The sequence below is a fragment of the Alternaria arbusti genome (assembly GCF_024043155.1).
Source record: "Alternaria arbusti strain BMP 1465 chromosome Unknown scaffold_22, whole genome shotgun sequence".
Classification (NCBI taxonomy): Eukaryota; Fungi; Ascomycota; class Dothideomycetes; order Pleosporales; family Pleosporaceae; genus Alternaria; species Alternaria arbusti.
This window is the reverse complement of record NW_026249962.1, coordinates 371,771-396,289: the sequence shown is the minus strand read 5'-3', so window position 1 is coordinate 396,289 and position 24,519 is coordinate 371,771. Positions and strand designations below refer to the sequence as shown.

Sequence of the window (24,519 nt, the reverse complement as noted above, 5' to 3'; positions counted from 1 at the left end):
CCAACAAATTCTCCCCCCACCACTCCCTATACCCCTCCGCCTCAAACACCCTATACCCAATCCCCCACACCCTATCCCTCCTCCCCGCCTCCGCCAACTCCCTCTCCCCCGTTCCCATCAACACACTCCTCATATGCTTATTCCCATTCCCTCCTCCTTTCCCACCACATTCATTCCCGCCCGTGAATTTATACCAGTTCCCCACGCGCGCAACCCGGCTTTTCACGGTAGTCCAGGCGGTGAATGAGAAGTTGACGATGCGCTGACCGTGTTTCTTTTGGGCTTTTGTGTCGGGGGTTGAGAGGATGAGCGTGCAGGTGGCGGAGTCGGAGAAGAAGAGGGATTTGCAGTACATGTAGGATTGTTCGGCGCAGGTGAAGGGGAGGAAGGGGGTTGGGTTGGAGGGGGTGGTGGTGGCGTGGGTTGAGAGGATGGAGGATGCTGAGGTGGTTGTTGTGGATGGGGTGGAAGGGGGTGGTGGTGGAGCGAGGTCGACGAGCCACTGCAGTGATGCAATGGGGATGTTGAAGGGGCTGGGGTGCCATTGGCAGAATACACCGTAGGGCTTTTCGTTGGGCATGTAGAAGTAGATTGTTCCTTTCTCTTTCTCTTCTTCGGTGGGTGCGGGTTTCTTTGGTGGACGGCCGGCGGGGTGGGGTTTGCGCTTTCCCATTGTGTACCTAGGTAGTATGAGGATGGATTTGAGTTGTGAGTGTCTGTAAGAAGAGCGACTATGGCAAGGTGAAAAGGAAATTTTCTTTGGGAAAGTCGATCGTGGGGTGTTTAGCTCTCATCAGGTGCTTGGTGATGAGTCGTAAGCTAGTTCTGTAGTACCATGGTTTGCAAAGGGCGCAAGGGCGACATTTGCAATTAATCGTTTTCTAGTAAGCGTTTACAAGACACATGCTACGGCTGTTGACTGTGTGCTCTTTTCAACATCTTACAGCGCCGAACATATTAGGTCACTACCTTCGCACGTATGGACGCTCTTAGTGTGTGTGCTCGGAGAGTTTGCACGGTGATTGAAATTATCCTGGTCGTAAGTGAAGAGAGTCGAGATCACAATGAGGCGTTCGAGTGCGTGAGTAGTGTTCCCTTGGGTCACTTCTGGTTTAGATGTTTTCTCTTCGTCTGTTCTTGTCTCTGTCAGTCGTGCCGAATTTGTTCTAATTCCACGTGCTTCAATCGGTGTCTCTGCGACAGTAACCTAAAATGAGAGTTGAACCTGCCCAGTGAGTGGAGCTCATGGCCTGGGCATCTCGTGTCAACGAATGAAAGTGAGGTGATGGTAAGTCCATCGGGATGTTACCTCAGCCAATAGCCGTCCCCATGTTCGGAGTTCTCCTGCAAACCATGGTAGAGAGATAACTGAAGCCAAGGTCGACAGCGAATATATAATTTAGCACATATAAGATTTAACTTTCAGCTCTTACTATCCATGAATGTTACGCCTCGATGTCCCTCAATCTGTCAACAAAAACTACGTCCACCGAGATGTCTGAACCCTCTTTCCGATTTCTGGACCTTCCACCAGAGTTGCGATGCATGGTCTACGAGCAGCTCGAAATGACGACGAAGCATTACACGCTCGACGACGCGCCGGACCAACCCTCCACAATCACACTCGTCTGCAAAACGTTACCCGTTCAGATACTGGCGACATCCAAGTTGGTCAATACCGAAGCCATGAAAATTTTCCGGCCCAGAATGCTGCAACTGAAGGCGCAACCGATGCGCTTCTTTGTCACAGCGAAAGTTAGTAAATCTCTATTCGTCTTGCGTCGTTCGCTCTCGCGCTGTTTCGGACACAATGCTCAGCCCTATGACTCCCCAGCATTGAGCGAGGCAGCTAAAGCTTTCATCAACCGCTGTGTTAAAACCCGTCGCCTAGCGAGTAGCTGCCGCCATGTTGAGATGATGGTGACCGACAAAGACGCGCCAAGTCTCGCACAACTCGCACGCTTGTTATGTTACAGCAACATGTTCGCAACGCGAAACCACTTGGAAATTACTCTCCTACGCAAGGAGCTAGCAACCGAAACACATTATACCAGTTGGCATGTATCGCAGGATCTTGGGCGTTTGTTGAGGGTGAACGAGAGGGTGCATGTGCATCTCGCAGACAAGCCAGATGCTGAGCGATGGAGGAGTGATTGGGAAGAGACGACAAGTGTGACGGAGGCATGAAGAGTACAGAAGTGTGTGTTTGACCAAGGCTGGATGTCATCAAGATCTCTTGTTCAAATACGAATGGGAATTGCGAGAGGATCTAGGAAGCCTTCCTCGTGGTTGCAGTCAAGGAAATAACAGAGAGCATAGCCGGTACGCTGGGATGCCGAAATCTTGCTGGGATCGTCAGTCTTACGTGAACATACGCACAGGACGTTTGAAGCGATGAATGTAGTACATCTGATTGTATGGCATCAATAGAATAATGCGACGCTGAGAGAAACCCCAGGTTGCGATAGGGTGTGATGCTGTGTTCTTGAGGTTGAGCGGAAGTCATCCGACAAGCTCGTATTCAAGACATGCATGCTCGTATGCGGTGCGATGTTGTTGCAGCTACGTTGTGGTTACTTGCAGCGATTCTGCAGGGACTCTTTGTCCTTGTGAGCTCAAATGACGCCGTCGCGTGTCCACTCCTGCCTTCGATCTTGCAACACCATCTATTGATTTCTTCTTCCCCAGTCGTTCGCCATGACCTTGGTATGCTGTCTAGAGGCAGCAGGGCCGATTTGGAGCCGTCGCCTGACTTACCTTGCATGTGGTTTAGGTTTGACAGGCCGCGCTCCCTCTCAACCGAGGTCACGCGCATCGATCATGATGCTAGTCAGGCACACCGTCCGAGCTTCCTTTCCCCGGACGTGCTTAAGATGAATGACGCCGTCCGTGTCTGACCGCGCCGGGCAATGCCACGACATCCCTCGAGGGCATACACGAGAGGAATTACCTGATCTCGTCTTGTTTCAACACTCAAGCTATGACGAAAGCTCGCTACGACTTCAAGACGCGCCCGGTCGCGCACCCGGACGCTATTGTCGCAGGCGACAAGTACCGCTTCACCATCCTTACAGATGGCTTACTCCGCTTTGAGTGGGCCGAGGATGGACGATTCGAAGACCGCGCGAGTACCTTTGCCATCAACCGCAAGCTAGCTGTGCCCGACTTCTATGTCTGGGACCGCGGCCACGGCATCGAGATCGTAACGAAGCGCTTCCACGTTGTGTACGACAAGAAGAAGTTTAGCGCCGATGGCTTCAAGATCCACCTCAAGGGCGACGTGACGGGCACATGGACATACGGACAACAAGTCTCCAACTTGGGCGGAACAACCCGTACACTAGACGGTGTGAACGGCAGGGCCAACCTAGGCCCTGGTGTGCTGTCGAGAGAGGGCATGGCTCCTTTGGATGACACCAAGTCCATGCTCTTCGAAGACAATGGGTGGATTGCTGGACGCAGGGGTGGCGACAGGACCGATCAGTACATCTTCATGTATGGTCGCGACTATCGGGAAGCCATGCGTGCATACTACGCTGTCTCAGGAAGCCAGCCTCTCCTTCCACGATACGCCATGGGCAACTGGTGGAGTCGATACCACGCATACGACGAGAAGGAATATCTCAATTTGCACGATCATTTCGACCGCGACGATGTGCCCATGAACGTGGCGGTTGTGGATATGGACTGGCATCTGGTATGGGATCTGCCTGGCGGTGTCAATGGCTGGACCGGATACACATGGAACAAGAAACTGTTCCCTGATCCAGACGCTTTCATGAAGAAGCTGCATGATCGTGGCATGAGGCTGACGCTTAATCTGCATCCAGCGGACGGATTCAGGCCTCACGAAGAGCAGTACCCTGAAGTCGCCAAATACCTTGGTATCGACCCGCAGTCTAAACAGACGATTCCGTTTGATTGCACAGACAAGAAGTTCATGGACGCATACTTCGACATCGTACACCACGAGCACGAAGAGCGAGGCGTAGACTTCTGGTGGGTGGACTGGCAGCAGGGCAACACATCCAAGATCCCTGGGGTAGACCCGCTCTGGGTGCTCAACCACTTCCACTTCCTCGACAATGGCCGTGGGTCCCAGCGTCCCTTGATTCTCTCTCGATTCGGTGGCCCCGGAGCACAGCGCTACCAGATCGGCTTTTCTGGCGACGCTATCATCACCTGGGACAGCCTGCACTTCCAGCCTGAGTTCACAGCTACTGCATCGAACATCGGGTACGGCTGGTGGAGCAACGACATTGGTGGTCACACGCATGGCTACAAGAACGACGAGCTCTACACACGTTGGGTACAACTTGGCTGCTGGTCGCCCATTCTGCGTCTTCATTCAGACAACAACCCTTTCAACACGCGCGAGCCCTGGCGGTTCAACGAAGAGGCGTGCACGATCGTCGAAGATACATTGCGTTTCCGCCACCGTCTCATCCCATACTTGTACACCATGAACGCGAGAAGTGCCTCCGACGACGAGCCGCTCGTTCAGCCCATGTACTGGGACTACCCAGAGTCTGACGAAGCATACAACGTGCCCAACCAGTTCCGCTTCGGCTCAGAAATGATCGTGGCGCCCATCACCCAGCCTCGCGACGGGACTACACACCTCGGCGCAGAGAAGCTTTGGCTCCCAGAAGGCCGCTACGTCGACATCTTCACCGGCATCGTATACAACCGCGCCGGCGAGCTCACCGTCCACCGCCCTCTAAACTTCGTCCCTGTCTTCGCAAAAGAAGGATCCATAATCCCGCTTGACGCAGCATACCGTCCCAAATCCGGTTCTCCAAACCCAGAGGGTCTGGAGATCTTGCTTGCCGTAGGCGCAGACGGCTCCTTCACACTGATCGAAGACGATGGCACCGGCCACCTCGTCGACGACGGCGGTTTCTCAATCATCTCAGACGAGGGCCACGAGGAATCCGCCGACGACACCGTGCGCTTCGCACACACACCCATCACGTACAAGCAATCGACCGGCGTCATCAAGATCGGTCCTACAACGCCTGAAAACCCCGCCATCCCCAAGAACCGGTCTTGGAAGATCCGCCTCCTGGCTCATACGCTCAAGAAGGGCGCTGAAATACGCTGCGTCGCTACCTCACCCAGCACAAAGAAACATGCAAAGACGCTCTCACACAAGATCACCCAGGAAAGCAACGGTACGCTCATCACGCTCGATGCGGTGCCTACTTCGCATACCATCCACATCGAATTGCTCTCTTCTTCATCTCATTCTGCGGGTTCTTCCTCTTCGGGGCCGCAACTCGACGTTATCGACCCGAACCCCAAGCTTTGGGATATCATCGATAAAGCATGGATCGAACTGGATAAGAAGTGGGATTACTGGAACTGCGTCAACAATGGGGAGCCAGTGTTGAATAAAGTGAGGGCGCTGCAGGGGAGGGGTATGAACCAGGCGTTGTTGGATGCGATGTTGGAGTTGTTGCTTGCGGATGAGCGGTATGCTGGCGAAGAGAAGGATGGGTGGTGAGATGGTAGATGGGTAGCATAGTTTAGCGTGCATAGTCGTTCGTCTACTCTGTGCAGCTAATGTAGTTAAAGTTTCGCCCCGCAACAGAAACAGAGTCGTTGAGGGGCGCAACTTCAACTACAGTAGCTGTACAAAGTAGACGAACGACTTATATGCCTCCTGTTACGCGGAATATGTTTGTATACACATATCTATACATAGCCTTCAAGATCCATGACTCTTCCATGTAATCCCACCCACCATCATCCAAACCGCACCCTGCTTCTTACGGCCTCATCTCAACCTTCCCCTTATGCCCCTTCATCGCCTCCTTAAACCCATCCCTCTGCAGAATCTCCGCCACCTTATCCATAACCTTACCCTCCCTCCTCCTACTATAATCACCCTCCTTCATCTCATACCCAGCCCTCGTCGCATCCTCCAAACTCTCATATTCCCAAATATTCGCCTTCATACCCACACCATGGTACTGATGTTTCTGCAAGAACGCCAACCAAGCCTTCACCACATCCGGGTGTCCGTCTTGGATCTGGATCAACCGCCGCATGGTAATGCGCTCGAAGTTCTCTTGTGACTTCTTGAAAATGAAGTTGGAGCGTGGGACGGTCCAGCGTTCGGTTATGCGGGGGAGGGGGATGGGGCCCCGGGCGCAGAGACCCATGTAGTAGGCTGCGCGGACGGCGAAGTCGGCGAAGAGGAGGAGGTTGCGGATGTTGTAGGTGCGTAGTTGGAGGTCGCAGGTGGGCACGCCGTGTTCGGGCGTGCGGCGCAGGGGCCGCATGTGTACGGCTCGGACATTGATGGGGGTGCGGAGGGCTTCGAGGGCTTCGGCAGTTTTGGCGTCGAGGGGGGGTTGGTCGGTGGGGAGGGTGATGTTGTGTTCCCTGGTGTTGTTGTTAGAGGACTGCGGGTTGGGATTGAAAGTCCGAAGGGGAGGCTTACTTTGCCAGTTTGATGGGTTCCAGACCAGCGCGTTTGTACACCTTGAGGAGACCCAAGTGGTCAGGTGTGTTTTGTAGTTCTTTCCACCTCTGCGCTGCCTCTTCGCGTGTCTTGGGCTCCCATTCTTCTTGACGTTGGTTGACTTTCTGTTGACTTGCGTATAGACTAATGTGTTGTCAGCAACTTCTTCTTCCTTTGTTCCTTTATATTCGGCATATCGTACGTCTTGTATTCCTCCCGACTGATACCAAGATCCTCCAACCGCTGGTCGAGTGGCATGGTACTGTTCTCCAGCTCCAGCTTCAATCGACCCATAAGCTTGGCATCTCTGTCTTCTCTCGAGTCCCTCTCATTGCTCTCCTCTGATCTTGAGCTCTTTGCCCGCGAGAAAGTCTGTGTGTGTGGTCGGGGGGCGTGGGTGATCTGTACTGCGCATTAGCAATTGATAGACTCCCATAAGCAGTTCAATTGGAGTAGAAACACCTTTACCCTCTTCGCCGGCCCCAAAAAGGAGCGCATACATCGTGGCGCTGCCATGCTTGATATCGTCGCACTCGCCCACGTCCAACATCGAACTTCTTCCAGAGAGCCGATGGCGCTAGTCACGGTTCCAGCTAGAGTCTTGGCGTTATCGGAATTGGCCGCGCCTTCCCTCTGCACCCTAGTCGTACCGTCTCAAATTGTCACATGTACAAGATAACTTGTTCCTCTTGACACAAGATCGAACCTCTGCGATTCCTCGTTTCCCAACTGTTCTTGAAGAAGCACCTAACAATCAAGATGGAAACAGTTTCAGATATGGCTGCTGCACCGAACGCCTACGCCCGCGCTATGCAAACGGCCATGTACGTGCGCCAACAGCTGCCAGAGGCTCTGCAATACCCCAAGGTGGCCATTGTGTGCGGTTCTGGGCTGGGTGGACTGGCCGACACGATCGAGGCTGAACCAAAAGTTGAGCTGGCTTATGGCACCATTCCAAACTTTCCCAAGAGTACTGGTAAGTGCAGATATGGAAGCATCATTTCGCTGCAGAGTTGATCTTGCGGATTGCACAGGATGCGGGGTACTGACACCTCTGTATAGTTGTGGGACATGCTGGAAAGTTTGTGTTCGGTCAGATTGGACCTCAGAAGACGCCAGTAGCGCTTCTCGTTGGACGGGCACAGTGAGTCACGGAGAAATCAGAGGCTCTGTTGCAAAGATGATGGTATTAATGTATGCAGCTTCTATGAAGGACACTCGATGGACCTTGTCACATTCGCTACTCGAGTGTGCAAATTGCTTGGTGTCGAGACTATGATCGGTATGTCAAGAGAGCAGATGACCAAAGTCAACTGGCTAACCGTGGATGAAGTCACGAACGCAGCCGGTGGTCTCAACCAGACTTACCGCGTAGGAGATATCGTATGCTTGAACGACGTATGTCAACCCTTTTGGAGACGTCGAGCTTAATCTAACTCTGCTTAGCATCTCAATATGGCTGGACTGGTGGGCATCCATCCTCTGCGTGGACCCAATATCGAGGAGTTCGGCACGCGGTTCCCACCTCTGTCAGATGCGTACGACCTTGACCTGAGGGTGCGGACGCACAAGGCCTGGGCAAAACTAGGACTGGATAAACAGGAACGACGGCTACACGAGGGTGTATACGCGTTTGTGGCAGGACCAACGTATGTGATTCAAGTCCTTTTCCTCCCCCTCTACTTCGCTATGGCATTAAACAAATGCTGACTGTGTGCAAGTTATGAGACTCGTGCCGAATGCCGAATGCTCAGCACGCTAGGAGCTGATGTGGTGGGTATGTCCACTGTGCCGGAGATCATCGTCGCCAGACATGCTGGAATGCGTATTCTTGCATTCAGTCTAGTCACAAACGTGGCTGTGCTCGAGGCAGGCGCCCGTGGCAACGATGCGGAGATCCAGACCATGAACAGGGCGGAATTGACTGAGCATTTGAGCCAAGGTAAGGCAAACCACGAGGAGGTACTGGAGGCCGGACGGGAGGCAGCCAAGGACATGCAAGCCCTGGTCAAGCAGATCTTGTCCGATCTTCACGGCCAATGATCAAGGGCTGTGGTAACGGCGGGCCAATGCGGCAACCGCCAGTGTGTCCTTTCAGATGCACATCGCAGGCAGGCATAGTTTCACAAGAGTGAGGCCTGAATCCAGAATAGAATATACCATCCACACGGTCCAGAACAAAGAAAGTCCCGATGTCGAATCGTCCTGGCATGTGACCAGAAGCGACCAAGCAAGTCTCAAGGCTTGACGACCTTGCCCTTGTTTCGCTTCGCCTTCATTGCCTTGTAGTGCGCCTTCTTGCCGCTCTGCTTCGACGTCTGGATATCCTCGTACTTGCGCTTGAAACGGCCGCTGTCCTGTTCCTGGGCGACAATCTCCTCCAGCATGGTCTGCTTGCGCTCCTTGTTCTTCAAACGGCTGCTATAGAACTCAGTAGCGCCTTCGATGATAGTGCCGACTTGGGAGAATGCAGGAACATCGCCCTTCTTGTTGTCCTTCTTGTAGTGGCGGTGGGGGTCAAGGACGTTCCTCATCTTGAGTAGCTGGAGATCTCGGCGCAGCTCTGGGGTAAGGTCGGTCTTGGGCATGTTGAACCACTGTGCGCCAGCGGTAGCTTTCTTCTCCTGTGGCAAGCTGTTAGCATCGTGACTGACAACTTCAAAAGTAAAACTTGAGTGTGGTAATGCCTCAGTGTAACTATGAACTAATGGAGCCTCAGTGGTGCAGGAAGGCAACCAAGACGGCGCCCGAGTCTGCTCAGCTAAAAGTTTGGGATAATTTTCATCACGGGCATGCGGATGCGAATAGTGTGGCTTGAACGTACCTCTTGCTTCTGCTTCTTGATTTGAAGCGGATCCTCAATCTTCTTGATGCCGTTAGCCAAAGCCTGCTGCTTTTTGTCGACGAGCTTCGAGTGATCTAGGCGCGTGATGTTGCCGTCAGTCTTTTCGTAAGTATCGGCAATATGGCCGGGCTGCAGCTTCGGTAGCCTGAATGGAGCATCCGACTTGTTCGCGGGCTGCGCTGTGGCTGCCTTTGCGCGCATACGGACTGCAGCTTCATTAAGCAGCTCCCGTATCTGCTCATCCGAGAGTTCCTCATCGGTGTCCTCAGCGAGGAGCGGCTGGTGCGTTGGCAACTCCATGTTGGCGTTGTCCGGGAAGAAAGTGTTGGAAAATTTGAGGAACTTTTTGAGAAGCTCCGGCGCGCTAGCCAGTTCGGCCCGTGCGGCAGCGCTAACCGTTCTGGTCGCGATGCGCTCGCGGCGACATTACGTTCGCAGTCTCTAATACCATTTCCAATCCAAGGCAGCTGGATTGACAGTGATCCACCTCTACTGCTACGCTAGGATTGCCCTGCTCCAAGGCTTCCTTCGTGTCTCTCGTGCACTCGAAATCAGTCCCGATGGTTGGGATCCGCCACGTCAAGCCCGCTGATGAAGCTCCAGAGTCAGCTTCACTCCTGGGCCGTCGCCTTTGTCATATTGTCTTATGACGCGTGCTCGCATATTCTGGCGCGCTCGAGAGAATCGGACGGTGAACAACTCATCACTGGCATAGCCCTGGTGTCTACGGGGCCAATGAGAAGGCGTCATCCTGACCAATAGCGCTCACATCCCGCATGCTACTCCAGCTGGGGCGGGATCAAGTTCGTCTCTCTAGCGTGGTGCCTCGATGTGAAGTGTGCTGCCATGGGCCGCGACCGGTTCGAGTCTTGCGCCGGATGGAGATTGAATTGTGATAGAGGCGGCAGGAACATTGCGTCGCTACTGTGCTGTCACCTTGTCGGGCCTTGTATAGAGATGTGGTGCGACGTGCATATCGCGCATATAAGCATGGCTGAAGCGACGATCGCAGCATCTTCTTCTGAAGAGACTCTAGTATGACTACGTCAGAACATTGAGCGAATCCTGCATCCGCCTATACTGCAGCCCGTCTTCGCCCACAGTTCTACATAATTGTCCGCGTCGTGAGTAACGTTGGGGCCCTTGCTTAGCTGTGGTTCGTTGACTCGTTAGAAACCCACCAACCAAGCATCAAACTCCGCGAATATATTCTCGTACTGGCATTTGATTCGTCGAACCAGAGCATAGGTCAGTTGCGCATTTGATACAACCTCACGAGCGTTGGTGCGATTGAGAAATAGAGTAATGCTCATCTACCATGGCAGGCCGCACACAGCAACGCCGCGGGAGCCTAAAGACAGGTACCTGCGCCTTCCCCGCCCACCTCTCCCGACCACTCAGACCGCATCTTCGACGGAATCACGACCTCGCCCTCCTCTCACAACACGCCCACCGCGAGACCCCGAGCAGCCATTGGACGTTGCGCGTCCCTTTCTGCACCGTCCCGCGACCGAGGAACAAGTATTGCCATCCAGACACGCCGCGGACTGACGCAGACCCTGTCCACCGCGTAACACTTGCGCAACCACGCCCAAGCCATGGACCAAGTCAACCTCCAGGGCCACGGCCAGCAGAAGATGCGCCAGCAGCCCCAGCAGGCTGCGCCACGCAAGTACGATGGCCAGCAGGGCAACCCCCTCTATGATCCCACCAACGGTGGCCACTATGGTACGTCTTCCCGCCCCAGCTGCATGCCACGCGACGCGGCGCTGGCTGTCGCATTCACCATGACATCCTGTGCTAACACCATATCGCAGGCGCATCCGCAGCAGTACGTTATATCGGCGCATCCGCGCCTATGCCAACTTCCAGCCGCTGATATTTGGTCCAGATTGCCGCACAGAACCACGCGCCCGATCCACAGCTGTTCACCGGTTCGTGGCAGAACGTACGCGCTCGCATCTGTCATAGCCACGATCGCACAAACTAACGCCTACAGGTCAACCAAGGACTCACCGGCAACTACCGCGACATCCTCAACACATACTGGCAGCAGCAGGTCACGAAGCTCGAGACCGACGAACATGACTACAAGCTGCACCAGCTCCCGCTCGCCCGCATCAAGAAGGTCATGAAGGCCGACCCAGAGGTCAAGATGATCTCAGCCGAAGCTCCCATCCTTTTCGCCAAGGGTTGCGACATCTTCATCACCGAGCTTACAATGCGCGCCTGGATCCACGCCGAGGAGAACAAGCGTCGCACTCTGCAGCGCTCCGACATCGCCTCGGCTTTGTCAAAGTCGGACATGTTCGACTTCCTCATCGACATCGTGCCCCGCGAGGAGGCTCATCCCCACAAGAGAAGTGCCGGCCAGAACGCAGCTGTACAGTCATCAGCAGCTGTGGTCCCTCCCGGGGCTATGCCTCAGCCAGTACATGCTCAACATTCCATGCCACCTCCCGACTATGGCCTGCAGGAGCATCTGGGACAGCAGCAGGAGTACCAGCAACCGCCCATGTACCCGGGTCCGATGCAAGGCGACCCCCGCGCCTATGCACAGCAGCCGATGTTCGACCCCAGCGTCTACACCCAATACCAGGTGGGCGGTCAGCAGCCGCAAATGTACGCAGTGGGTCAGCGTGGGCCTGACCCGAATTCCGCCGATCCTCAGGGTTACGGTCGCTATGAGGCTGATCCCGACGATGCCGAAGGCGAGAGGGTCGACGCTGAGAGTTAGAAACGATCATATACCGGCCAGATGCTCGAGCTTGAGCGATTGTTGACCCCACGTCGTCCTATGTCCTGGAGCCTACGTCGACGTTAGCTCACCCACTCTGCATGTTATCATGTTGATGTAGTCTCCAGACCTGTCGGGGTTTTTTCTTGTATAGGATGGCTCTATCAAGGCACAGGGGAGGTGATGGAGGCAGGCAATGAGTATGATCCCAGAATTTACGAGGCGTTGAGGGAGTTTGTGGCTTTCTTAGGTACGGCCGCGGATGCGGATCGGTTAGCTTGTGGCAGCCTTATGAGCAAATATCCATTGATAGAGTAACAGCTTGCACCACCACAATGTTTGCCCATCAACAGTGCAGTGAGTTGTGCTTGGGCCGCTTGAGCGCGGAGACGGAAACGACGTTGGCAGCATCCCGATCCGCTCCGGCAACTAAACTGGCTGAACATGACGAAGATCAGTCAGGGTCCAAGGTCCACATCGCATCGATTCCTGGAGATCTTCACAGAAAGAGGTGGTACCGAGACAATCCAGGGGTCTAGGAAGCCTATTGGGTGGACTTCTGTCGACGATCAGACAGCCTTGCCAATTATCCCTCATCACTGACAAGAGTGCCTTAGACACTTCGTCAGCGGCCGAAGTACTAGTTACCGTACGCGGGCTAAGAAACATCTTCTCCAGTCTATGGATCCGTACCTGCGTCACAACTAGTGGGCATCCGACCTGCTCCGACTGCTCATGGCACCGAGGCTCGCTGTACATGCTTGGCTAACACAGCGAGAGCATGAGAATGCATCTTTTCTCTAAAGCCCAATATACAAGCCATCCACTTGGTATATGGAACAGCCTGGAGTCCACTACCAAGACTCTCAACAAGCACTCACGAAACTAACATTGTCACAAAGCTAGCCAGACTGTGCTGGGGGCATTAGACGGCCATTAGCTTGAAGCGTTTCCCAGACATACTCCCGCCGGTACCCCGCCAGGTCCGTGCTCCACCCCACCTTCCTGGATCCAACAGAACGGGCGCGTGGTGCAGCTCCTACCCTACTTTACTTCAAGCCACCTCCTTCTGTCTTCTTTTCTCTCACCGACTCTTCAACTCCTCTCTCAATCTCTCTTCTCAACTACCACTTTTCAACGCGTCTCCCTTCAATAAACTCACATCACAATGGTCAAAGCCGTAGTAGCCGGAGCCGCAGGAGGCATTGGACAGGTACGAGCTCGAGAGTACCCCAGGGACTTTCACTCTACGTTGCATCCGGAACTGACTGACATGACCTCGACAGCCCCTCTCTCTGCTCCTCAAGTCCTGCCAACACGTCACTGAGCTCGCTCTCTACGATGTCGTCAACACACCAGGTGTCGCTGCCGATCTGTCGCACATCTCGACCCCAGCAGTATGAGCTAACCCTAGCCCCGCATATGCATGAAGATACTGAAGGTGGACAGGCTGTCACAGGTTTCCTGCCAAAGGAGGACGGTATGCAAAAGGCCCTCACCGGCGCTGATGTCGTTGTCATCCCTGCTGGTATTCCCCGTAAGTCAAACTCATACTGTTGTTGTGGTACCACAACCTAACAAATGCTCAGGCAAGCCGGGTATGACCCGTGATGATCTCTTCAAGATCAACGCCGGTATCGTTCAGGGCCTCATCGAGGGTGTTGCCAAGTACTGCCCCAAGGCGTTTGTACTTGTCATCTCCAACCCCGTCAACTCGACCGTTCCCATCGCCGCCGAGGTCCTCAAGAAGGCAGGCGTCTTCGACCCCAAGAGGCTCTTCGGTGTCACCACCCTTGATGTCGTCCGCGCTGAGACCTTTGTCGCTGAGATCACCGGCGAGAAGAACCCCGGCAACCTGAACATCCCCGTCATTGGCGGCCACTCTGGCGAGACCATCGTACCTCTGTTTAGCCAGTCAAAGCCGAGCGTAAACATCCCGGCCGACAAGATGGAGGCTCTTATCAAGCGCGTCCAATTCGGTGGTGACGAGGTTGTTCAGGCAAAGGAGGGCGCTGGATCCGCTACTCTTTCCATGGCCTACGCCGGATACCGGTATGTTGTATACTTTCCACCAAAGTGCACTAGCTAACTGCGAACAGCTTCGCCGAGAAGGTCATTAAGGCCTCCAAGGGCGAGAAGGGCATCGTAGAGCCCAGCTACGTCTACCTACCTGGTGTTGAGGGCGGAGATGCTATCTCCAAGGCCACCGGTCTTGAGTTCTTCTCCGTGCCCATCGAGCTTGGCCCCAACGGTGCCGAGAAGGCCATCGACGTTGTCAGCAGCGCCAACGACCAAGAGAAGAAGCTTCTCCAGGCCTGCTACGACGGCCTGAAGGGCAACATCAGCAAGGGCGTCGAGTTCGTCGCCAACCCTCCCGCTAAGTGAGTGTACCCAGATGTCGGTACAGCTCCTACACAAACTCACATGCGCCTGTCTGTAGATAGACTATGAGCCGCCATGATGAGTATGAGAGATGATACTACGAGAACGTGCCTTGGGATATGCATGAATCTATGCTGATCTGAGCTAAAATATCAATGTTCGCACGACACAATACAATGACCCATCACAAGTGACCTGCGTCGTTGCCATCGTCGTTTTCACATGTATTAAGTTGCTTCGAAATATGTTTCGTGTCTATATATACCCGACATAACAATATTTCAGCTGCCGAATTGGTATAGATCTGGCGCGGGAGCAGCTGTAGTGTTGTTCAGAAGTCGAGCTATCGTGGACCCTTGCAGAAGAATGATCGGCCGCGGCTCCAGCAGCCCACATCTGGACTCGAACATCAACACCACCACCAACACGCCGCAATGAACACCACACTACACCGACACCTACCACTGTAAATACCCGACCCTGTACTGAGCAGCAGACGACGACAAGATTCAAGCTACCATAGACGCAAACACCCGCCGGCACACCCTCACACCACATCGGAGCGCGCATCTTTGTCGCGCACAACCTCACAACCACTACCATCGCCTGTAGCACGGCTGAGGACGCAGATACCCTAAACATTTGCCCAATATGGCGCAAGCCAACCCCTCCGCACCGAACGAACCCACCACATCCTACGTCGACCCCACATTCTCGTTAGTGAACACATCATGTCTTGATCTCCTGCTCATAGAGCTCGTACCCATGGCATATCGCATCACAGCCGATCTTGCCGCCCGGGAAGAGGAGTGGATACACGGATCATCAGCCACAAAGCCAAAGCGACTGTCGGGCGCAAGCAATGACGCGTCAAGTACAGCGGCGGGTACAGCAAGAGGGACAGAAGGCGGGCCAGTAGGCGGAGGAGGCACTGCGACGGTCGACGAGGAAGAAGCACGAGAGGCCGTATTCCATCGATTAGAGAATCTCGGGTATAGAGTTGGACTGGGCGTTGTCGAACGGTACGTCTACTCTCGACGCATGGTAGAACCCCAAAGACCATGGCTAACATTTGACACAGATTCTCCCGAGACGCGCCCCGACCCACCACACCTCTCGATTGCATAAAGTTCCTATGCAAAGACCTATGGACACTCCTCTTCAGAAAGCAGATCGACAACCTCAAAACCAACCACCGCGGCATCTACGTCCTTACAGACAATACATTCAAACCTCTCGGCCGCATGTCATTCGATACAAAGAAATACGACGCCGCTATGCAAGCCGCGCTGGTAGCACAAACAGGCGATGTAGCGCTCGGACGGGACGCAAATAGCCAGGCAAGGGTCCAGCCATTTCTATACTTCCCAGCCGGTCTGATAAGAGGATGTCTTGCAAGTTTGGGCATACAAGCGACCGTCACAGCGGAAAGCGCTGCACTGCCTGGAGCTACGTTCCAGATCCGGACTGCTGGGGCGAAGACCTGAGAGGAGGAGGGTGGTACATAATCCGATGTTCAGCAGCATTGCGCGGCGTTTCTGGAATGAAAAGATGGTCGTCGTCGCACATATACAGAGAACTTGCATGTCTTTATTCGGAGGGTAAAGACGCATATTGCGTCAGCAAATCTCTACCCACTGTGCGCGGAGGACACCGGTCTACTGATCGTAGTAGTACGGACAACGGAACTAGGTCGCGTCGTTCCTTACAGTACCCAGACGACTGGTTCACTATATCACCGGCTGCGTCCTCCCAATAACTTGGGGTCTGAAAGTTTAATAAGACGGCTCGATAGTAAGATAGTATGCTCCCGCTAGGTTCGTCAAAGCCCCTAGGACTTGGTCTCAGATACGATTATCTTTCCACATCAACGAGCCCATTTAACTTTACCAACCATGACACCCTGCGATCTCCAATTTCACTTATCGCAACTCCAATTGGAGCCGTCGATTATCTCCAACTCTTCACCCCCGGTTGATTGTCGTTCGCGGGGTAGATTGCTAACCGAGCAGGGGGTTTATCAACTGTTCAACGAGCCGTTTTCGGCAGCTGCGTCCTTACCTTGAACATGACATCACGGCCTTAGCAACAAGCCTCTGTCAGCGGCTGACCTACTACTAGTATATCTCTTATCTGAACTCGAGGAATACTAGTGGTAAGGTAGAGCTACAGTACCACATGTACCCTTCGATTAGGCGCAGCTACCCTGTTGACGTTTGCGCAACTCATCGATCATGCATCAGTACATGTGGAGATTTATCAACCCTAGCTTATCGCACGAGGCGCCCATGTCATACCGTCAGATCGTCGCTGCACTTACCATCCCGTATAACGACTTTTGCCTATCACACCAATGGATTCTCCGTATCGCATCGTGCAATCGCCGCGGAAACGCCGTGGGCCCGCGACGGCGAACTACTCCTTGAGGATCACAGTAGTATTTCGACTTACCCTGCTCGGTAATTGGAGTAGGAGCCGTGGTCGGAGTCTTCACAACATATGTTAATATAACCGACTGACCTTCTCGCAAAGAATGGGTCTGAGAACTTTCAACTTTTGACGAGTCTGTTAGATCTCACCATGTCAGAGACAGCGAAGGTACCTCTCCCAGTGGGAGCCGGTTATGGTATGTTTATCCTCCACTCTTAATCAATCCTCGTAGCTAACTCATCTAGGCGTCGTCGTCGGCATCGGTTTCTTCTTCGCCTTCCTTATGATGGGAATCTCATACCTCCAAAACCGATACACACGCTACTCGACACAATCATCCGAGGAGTTCAACACAGCTTCCCGCTCCGTCAAACCCGGTCTGATCGCCTCCGGCATCGTCTCAGCTTGGACGTGGGCAGCCACGCTCCTTCAATCCTCCACAGTCGCCTATCAATATGGCGTCGCAGGGCCGTTCTGGTATGCCGCCGGTGCTACGGTGCAAATCCTCATGTTCTCGATCCTGGCATGCAAAGTCAAGCAGAACGCACCGAGGTGTCACACGTATCTTGAGATTATCAAAGCCCGATATGGCACATTTGCGCATTTGGTGTTCATGGTGTTTGCGATGGTGACGAATATTCTGGTTGGCAGTCAGCTTTTGCTGGGTGGGAGTGCGGTTGTCACGAGCTTGACGGGTATGCCGGTGTATGCTGCTGTCTTCTTGATTCCAGTTGGTAAGTATGATGCGAGAGATGAGTCGCGGGATACTGACAATAACAGGTGTGTGTGCCTACGTTATCCTCGGTGGTCTGCGAGCGACTTTCATCTGCGATTACAGCCACACTTTGATCCTGATGATCATTATCCTTTACTTCATGTTCAACGCGTATGCTGTCAGTCCTCTGATCGGTTCGCCCGGTGAGATGTACGAGTTGCTCAAGAAAGCTGGGGCTCAACGCCCAGTTGCAGGAAACGAGGACGGTTCATATGTGACGCTGAAGTCAAACTTTGGGTTGATCTTTGGTGTTATCCAGTTGTGCTCTGGATCCGGAACTGTCTTTCTCGACCAGGCCTACTGGCAGCGCGCGATCGCTTCGAAGCCTTCGACTGCCGTACGCGCGTATCTACTGGGAGGGATCGCTTGGTTCGCTATTCCGTTTGGCTTTTCGACGACGCTTGGTCTGGCAGCTGTGGCACTTACTGATAACCCTCGATTCCCGACATACCCCGAGGTGCCTACTTCAGGACAGATATCGTCTGGTCTGGCTGCCGCATTCGCTGCGGAGACATTGATGGGCCAAGGAGGTGCTGTTGCGCTACTGGTGGTTCTCTTCATGGCAGTCACGTCCTGCGCATCTGCAGAGTTGATCGCTGTCTCCTCGCTACTGACCTTCGACGTTTACAAGGCCTATATATCGCCCAAGGCAACACCAAAGCAGCTGGTGTTTGTTTCGCACATCATGATTTGCGTCTTCGGATTGACCATGTCTGTGTTTGCGTGTATTTGGAATGCGGCTTCGATCGACCTGGGATGGTTGTTCCTGTGAGTCTCATCCACCATCTTCGCATTGCTAATTACTGATCATCCGCAGTGTCATGGGTCTGCTAATCGGCGGCGCCGTCTTCCCCACCGCATTTTCTATACTATGGCGAAAGCAAACCAAGATCGCTGCTATATCAGGTTGTCTGTCTGGCCTTGCCGCAGGTCTTACCGCATGGCTAAGTACAGCCAAGAGCTATTATGGCGAGATTACGGTAGAAACGACCGGCATGTCGTATCCCACACTCGCCGGTAACCTAGCAGCCATCATGACCGGCCTCATCGTAACAACAACAATCACCCTGATCAAACCCGACAACTTCGACTGGGAAATCACGCGCGCCATCAACGCCGTCGAGCTGGATGGCGTAAACGACGACAACACCCCCAGAGAAAGTTCGACCCCCGAACTCTCTGATTCTGGCGAGAAGAAAATCGCGACGGACGCTCCAACACAACCCGAAGCAATCGCAACGGCAGCAGAACTCCCACCCCATCTCGCCCCCACACAAGAGGAACCAGACGACCCATCTACACTCCGCCGCGCTTTCAAACTAGCCTGCATCTCCGCCTTCCTCCTAACCTTCATCCTCGACTTCCTTCTTCCGATGCCCATGTTCTTCTCACACTACATCTTTTCCAAAGGCTTCTTTACGGCATGGGTGGTTGTAAGCTTCATTTGGGTGTTTGCTAGTAGCGCGATCAGTTGTTTGTTGCCGATTTGGGAGACGAGGGGCAGTTTTGGGACGTTGTTTAGGAAGATGGGTGCGGATTTTAGGGGGAAGAAATGATGTGAAAGGAAGGGAAGGGGTAGATTGTGATAATGTTAGAAATAGAGTACAGCGGAAGAGACTGCTAGTTGTGTTGAGTCAAAGCATTCGAGGTCAACGCATGTCGTGTTTGGACGTGATGTTCGCGATCAGTATGGCGATTAGACTGGAGCCCGAGAAGTGGCTTTCAATACTTTTCTTCATGCCTGTCGTTCGTCACTTCCTGCTAGTCGAACAGACAAGACCTCTAAAAGAACCATCGCTACCACATCGCCGTGCCTCGAAGATGTCACCACGATCATCTCTTACAGCTGTCTCTTATCCATGATCCGAGAATACCGACCAACGCATAATTTGGATTTCTTAAGTCATATTGCTGAGTTTTTAGAAACAGAAGTAAAACAAATAAGATCCCATAAGTCATTCAACAGCAACACCAAAGACACGTAACCAACACCACTCCCAACAGACCCCAAAGCAGTACATCGAGACTTGTAGCCCCGGCCCATACTATTCATGATCAACAACGAATAACCGGCGCCTTGGTCACATTCCACAAAGTCTTGGATGACCCAGTAAAGTGGTGTCTCGTACCACTCACCACCAAATCCATGCACAAAAGAAGAAAACCACATTCATACGCCAGCAGCTGAACATAACACTTTGTTCTTTTCACCGCCATGATACTAATGCACCTCCTCCGCGGTAAAAGCGGCTCATCCTTTTCTTTTACCCGCTTAACCCCCTTCACCCATTCATCCCATTTCCCGTACGCGAGCCGCCACTATTTCTCCTCGCCTCGTCCCTGCTCGGTTCGTGTCGCACGGAGTACCCTTTAAATCACACCACGTCCGATCGGAGCTTTCATGACGACTGTCCATGTCTTCGCATCGGGTTTTGTGCTCTTGTTGGATTGGGGGTGATGTGGAGTATTCTGCGTGGCGGGATGAAGGCACGGGTACGTGCAAGTGATGGAACTGGATACTGAGTAGATGTATCTGGACTGCCTACCTAGGTACCTTGTGGATGGATGCCTCCCGCCAGGATTTTCACGTGATTCACAACGAGAGCGACCCTGCATACAATGTCACGCGAAAAAAAAGGCAACGAACGCACCTCCTTGGTTCGCACCTCCTTCCCTAATCGGACCTACCATTCTACCTCCGTCATGCCTCGGTCTCGCATATGCCATTAATCGTCGACTCGCAGTTTTGCGGTGTATGAAACAATGAATCAAGCGCAAGTCTCCTCGGCAGGAGGGGTGATCATCAGTCGGAATGTGGAGGAGACAACGCGATATGATAATAACCTTTCAGCATTGATACTTTATGCCAACTTGTCCCAGACACAAAAACGGGGGGAGGAGGCTATGTTGTGGCTTTAACGTTACGCACGTACGACACGCCCACACGCCCACATGCGCGCGAGTCGCAGAGCGCACAAAAAGTCCATCAACGCCTCTCGTAACCGCCATGTCTGAGCCACGAAGGGAGGGAGGTTAGGAACGTCAAACCTTAAGATAAGCGAGAAGCGAGAGAGAGAGAGAGAGGCGAGGCGAGATGGGCAATTCAAATTGCACACCCTTACACAACATGGCGATCCACGAAAACCAAGCCAGACTCTGAATCGCCACCTGCACCCCCCGAGAACGTCATTCCGCCAATCCGGGCAGCGGCAAAAAGTGCCGAAAGCACGAGGACCAACGTCCTTGGTCCACGGTACCGCGATGTGGTATCAGCGCTGGCTGTTCATCCCTTGCTACGCGTGCTTCGTCAAGCATCAAAAATAACAATAATGATGATGGTGGTAAGGTGAGTGAGAAAGGTGGTTGGTGATAGAGTTTATTAATTCAACGTCATTATACAACAAACCCACCCTACACACTACTCCTACACACACACAAGCCAGCTTTCTCAACGCTCAGCCATCCCTGCTAAGCGAAGAGAGCAGCCTCCCATACGTGTATGGCCCACACCAACGGGACGGGACAAGTAAAACGTTAAACTTCAAATTGAGGGGATGGAAAAGAAGCAAAAAGTAAGCAAGGGAGGGAGGTATAGCGAAGGCCGCTGCGCAAAAGAGCAAACAAAAACATGGCATTCCTGCACTTTCCCGATAGTAATCAAAAGACGCGTATTTAGAGTTTCGGCGTTAGGAGCTAAAGAACAAGGCATTTGGGGGATGGATGCAGATGCAGGATTTGGGAACGCCCCAGCTGGCTGGCTGCATGCAGGATTATTTAGTCGAGATTGGGGTTTGGTGATGCACGGTAAAAGGGCGCGAGGCGACGGGCTGGGGGTTTTTGCGTGGCGTATGTACCCAGGTAAGGTGGCGTTTGTTTGCCTAGGGATTCTAGTGATATGACATGGCAATTTTAACTTTGAGCTTTTCTTAGGCTAATGCTCATCATCGTTGTTCTATGCCATGTGAAGGCCGGGGTAAGGAGGAGGAGGAGCTGGAGGCTGAAGGGCTAGCGTGAGGGGTCTGAAAGCGGGGGTGTGTGGATGGTGATAGTCGGTGGTAGTGGATGGCGAAAACGAAGGAAAGAGGGGGGTCAGGATTTTAGTGTTGGTGGGTGGTGGTGGTGTGTTTACTCCGGAGTACTCCTATGGTACGATATCCCAGGTGATTTGCGAGGATAGGGAAAAAAAGACGAGATCTCAATCTCGTTACCCTCCCGATCATCTGATCGATCTGTCTGCTGTGGGATTTTCCCGCCCGAGCCGGATACAAGATACTGGATATACATACAACGCGGCGTGCGGCGTATGTTGCATACATGGATCTATACTTCCATGCATTATTACAACTTGACTTCCCCTTGGTCTGTGTACGATACTCCTCTCCCTGATACGTGTGTGCGTATATGTGTGTGTGTGACACCACGGAATCCAGTACCGCGCCTCTCCCGTCGAGAGCGAAAGTACGAGCTGTAACTTCAGTCGGAGGTGAGTAGAAAAGGATGAGAAGCAAGGACCACAAAAGCGGGTAACGGACATGCACCTGCATAATTGTCAGAGCGAGGAAAAAAGCAAACCTGCAGCTTGGGTCCGCCGCAAGGTGCAAGACCAAGATGAGCATCGTGCAACGATCTGTGTGATATGTGTATGGGTAAACATGCAGGGTGTCTCGAGCCAACACCAACACCGAGACAAGAGAAACGCAGGGGCTGGATCGATCTTCGAATCTGCCTCTGCTGCTACCTTGCCCTGGCAGCTGGCGCCGCGTGGTTGCGCAATGTGATACAAATGTCATCTTTCGGCCTCGTAGTCCAGCCATTCACAGCGAAGAAGCAAACCTCGCACTTTGCCTAGTTTGTGCTGCTCTCTCCGAACCATCGGGGGGCGAGGGAGCGTTGGGATCCGCTGGTTCGGCGCGCGCTACCTATTCCTACACCGGTATATCGTGGGTGGGTGGTACCGATGGTACCCTATACTGTAGTCGCCCATCCTACAAGTGCTATATCGGTGTCGGTAAATCAAATCTTTGCCGTCCGTCGCAGAATGTGCTGTTTGGAGAAGGTCCCTTGCATAATGGACGCGCGGGAGCATCTAGGGTGTATAATCGTCTGCGAGGTTCCTATATCATGATGGGATCTTCTCTTGGATTCGGGTCCTACTACCGCATTTTGATCGAACCTACGTCTTGTGTGGTGTGCGCGGTCATCCGTCTGACGAGGGTCCTGTGAGCGCATCTCCTTTGTGGCACAGTCGCTGGAATGGCATGGCGGATGATGGCGGCTGAAGATGATGGGTTTCACAGCCGATGTGGATGTGTGCACGGGATGGATGAATGTGTTTGGAGAGTGGGTACTGTCGTCGGGCCTAAGCTTTCTTTATCTCCGCAGCCGTCTGGCTGGCCGTTGATGTGGAGCATTGGATGGCTGGAAGGTACGACCCGACCAATTACGTCCTGCACATCAAAATGAGATAATTGCAGCATTTTCGCTGTTGGTATGCTGTCTCACAAGCTCACGATATCAGGTGCACGTGCTTTCAAGTTCAATTGCCCACATGCTCGAGTGTGGAGTATCTGCAGACTTGCGAAGAAATGCTTCGCTGCCGCCAGTTCCGATTGGCTTCGTATCCCCGTTAATGACAAGTATTTCTCGACCCTACTTGGTTTGTTGGCGGCGCATATTGCCTTTATCAGCCGCAAGCGAGGCACCGCGCTTGCAGACGACGTACTGCGATGCAATCTTGGGAGCTATACCGAGTGTCACATATAGACAATATATCGTGATGACAACGAAGAAGGATCCTTCCGCGCTTGATCCACTTTACGAGAATGACCGCCGTTCGGCCCAATGCAACCGCGACCCGTCTCTTGCCTGTTCCGACCTGGCTGCATAGTAGGCCCTGTCTTTTGACAGCTGTCATTGCCACGGTTGTGATGAGAAGCGTAGTCTTGCAGACGCGGCTTATCCTGTGATCACGGCAGGGGGTTCAATTCCAGGTCCCTCAATTCGCTCCACTACTGACTGTGAGGGGGCGGTTTCGCTGCGCCACGAGTCAGCGGCTACGCGCGCAGGAGGCAACGGGGGAAATTCGCCGGCACGCCTGAACGGCAGTTTCTTACGTGAGGTGAGGTGCGCACAAGACATCCCAGTGATCCCGCAACGGATGGCGAGTCAGACTTAATGTGAGTTTGCGCGCGAAGCGAAAGAACTGGAGTGTTTGGTTCTGGCCCGTGGTGGCTGATGCGCCAATCAAACAGTGGGATGGGTCGAGCTTCAGGGAGAGCCCGCGACTCAACTCCAAGGGGGGCTTGTGCTCTGTTGGTCTGCAGCGCCAGTCGGGGCTACTCCACCCAAGGCTACGCTCTTGCGGCTAGCGTTTCGCTGGGACTGACGGAACTGGGAGGACGGTTACGATTACTGTCTGTGCATTCCCGCGGTCGATGAGGTATCGCCAAGCTGGGGAAGCGGAAATGGACATGAATGGCATCTGTATGCTGCTACTGTATCAGGAAGGAATGGATCGCGTGGGTACAATAAAGCGTCTAGAGCGTCCAGGTTCATGCATAGAAGATTGACTTGTGCAGAAAACCTGCTAAGAACTGGAGCCGTAATTCTGGGTCAGTTTCCGATGGCTACGTGGCTTCAATTGCGACTCTGCATCGTCGGGCGGACAGTTTCCATGCGGCGTAAATGGGAAAGTTTTGCTGTTCAAACAGCCCCTTGCACATGCTATGACGTAGGCGCGCAGCCGTCTTGATGCCGTGTGGTGCCGAAGTATACCCAACGGCACTTAAGCATTGCCTTCGGCAGTGCAGCCAGGATGCAAGACCGGGTACAGCAGGTTTGCATTCACGTCGCGGGCCGATTGTATACCCACATTCTCAAAC

General features: G+C 53.4%; 8 protein-coding genes across 8 annotated transcripts; 6 read left to right on the top strand and 2 right to left on the bottom strand.

Moving 5' to 3' along the window:
• Positions 1-2,980: 2,980 nt before the first annotated feature.
• Positions 2,981-5,506, top strand: J4E86_010537 (uncharacterized protein; the record flags this gene model as incomplete). Its single annotated transcript, XM_051451035.1, has 1 exon — positions 2,981-5,506. The coding sequence occupies one exon, from the start codon at positions 2,981-2,983 to the stop codon at positions 5,504-5,506; it is 2,526 nt and encodes an 841-aa protein (XP_051297932.1).
• Positions 5,507-5,771: 265 nt separating this feature from the next.
• J4E86_010536 (uncharacterized protein) lies at positions 5,772-6,985 on the bottom strand (the record flags this gene model as incomplete). Its single annotated transcript, XM_051451034.1, has 4 exons — positions 5,772-6,390; positions 6,449-6,613; positions 6,672-6,871; positions 6,932-6,985. The coding sequence occupies 4 exons, from the start codon at positions 6,983-6,985 to the stop codon at positions 5,772-5,774; spliced, it is 1,038 nt and encodes a 345-aa protein (XP_051297931.1).
• Positions 6,986-7,228: 243 nt separating this feature from the next.
• On the top strand, positions 7,229-8,512 carry J4E86_010535 (uncharacterized protein; the record flags this gene model as incomplete). Its single annotated transcript, XM_051451033.1, has 6 exons — positions 7,229-7,445; positions 7,532-7,613; positions 7,672-7,751; positions 7,803-7,867; positions 7,916-8,118; positions 8,191-8,512. 6 exons carry the CDS (start codon positions 7,229-7,231, stop codon positions 8,510-8,512), a joined length of 969 nt encoding a protein of 322 aa, XP_051297930.1.
• A 194-nt stretch (positions 8,513-8,706) lies between these two features.
• J4E86_010534 (uncharacterized protein) lies at positions 8,707-9,614 on the bottom strand (the record flags this gene model as incomplete). The annotated part of the gene is made up of 2 exons (XM_051451032.1): positions 8,707-9,093; positions 9,294-9,614. The coding sequence occupies 2 exons, from the start codon at positions 9,612-9,614 to the stop codon at positions 8,707-8,709; spliced, it is 708 nt and encodes a 235-aa protein (XP_051297929.1).
• A 1,298-nt stretch (positions 9,615-10,912) lies between these two features.
• On the top strand, positions 10,913-12,051 carry J4E86_010533 (uncharacterized protein; the record flags this gene model as incomplete). Its single annotated transcript, XM_051451031.1, has 4 exons — positions 10,913-11,042; positions 11,132-11,145; positions 11,206-11,262; positions 11,314-12,051. 4 exons carry the CDS (start codon positions 10,913-10,915, stop codon positions 12,049-12,051), a joined length of 939 nt encoding a protein of 312 aa, XP_051297928.1.
• Positions 12,052-13,219: 1,168 nt separating this feature from the next.
• J4E86_010532 (uncharacterized protein) lies at positions 13,220-14,436 on the top strand (the record flags this gene model as incomplete). The annotated part of the gene is made up of 5 exons (XM_051451030.1): positions 13,220-13,264; positions 13,338-13,448; positions 13,501-13,588; positions 13,641-14,103; positions 14,151-14,436. 5 exons carry the CDS (start codon positions 13,220-13,222, stop codon positions 14,434-14,436), a joined length of 993 nt encoding a protein of 330 aa, XP_051297927.1.
• Positions 14,437-15,084: 648 nt separating this feature from the next.
• Positions 15,085-15,920, top strand: J4E86_010531 (uncharacterized protein; the record flags this gene model as incomplete). Its single annotated transcript, XM_051451029.1, has 2 exons — positions 15,085-15,455; positions 15,515-15,920. 2 exons carry the CDS (start codon positions 15,085-15,087, stop codon positions 15,918-15,920), a joined length of 777 nt encoding a protein of 258 aa, XP_051297926.1.
• Positions 15,921-17,013: 1,093 nt separating this feature from the next.
• Positions 17,014-19,194, top strand: J4E86_010530 (uncharacterized protein; the record flags this gene model as incomplete). Its single annotated transcript, XM_051451028.1, has 4 exons — positions 17,014-17,059; positions 17,109-17,597; positions 17,644-18,406; positions 18,456-19,194. The coding sequence occupies 4 exons, from the start codon at positions 17,014-17,016 to the stop codon at positions 19,192-19,194; spliced, it is 2,037 nt and encodes a 678-aa protein (XP_051297925.1).
• Between the last annotated feature and the right edge of the window lie 5,325 nt (positions 19,195-24,519).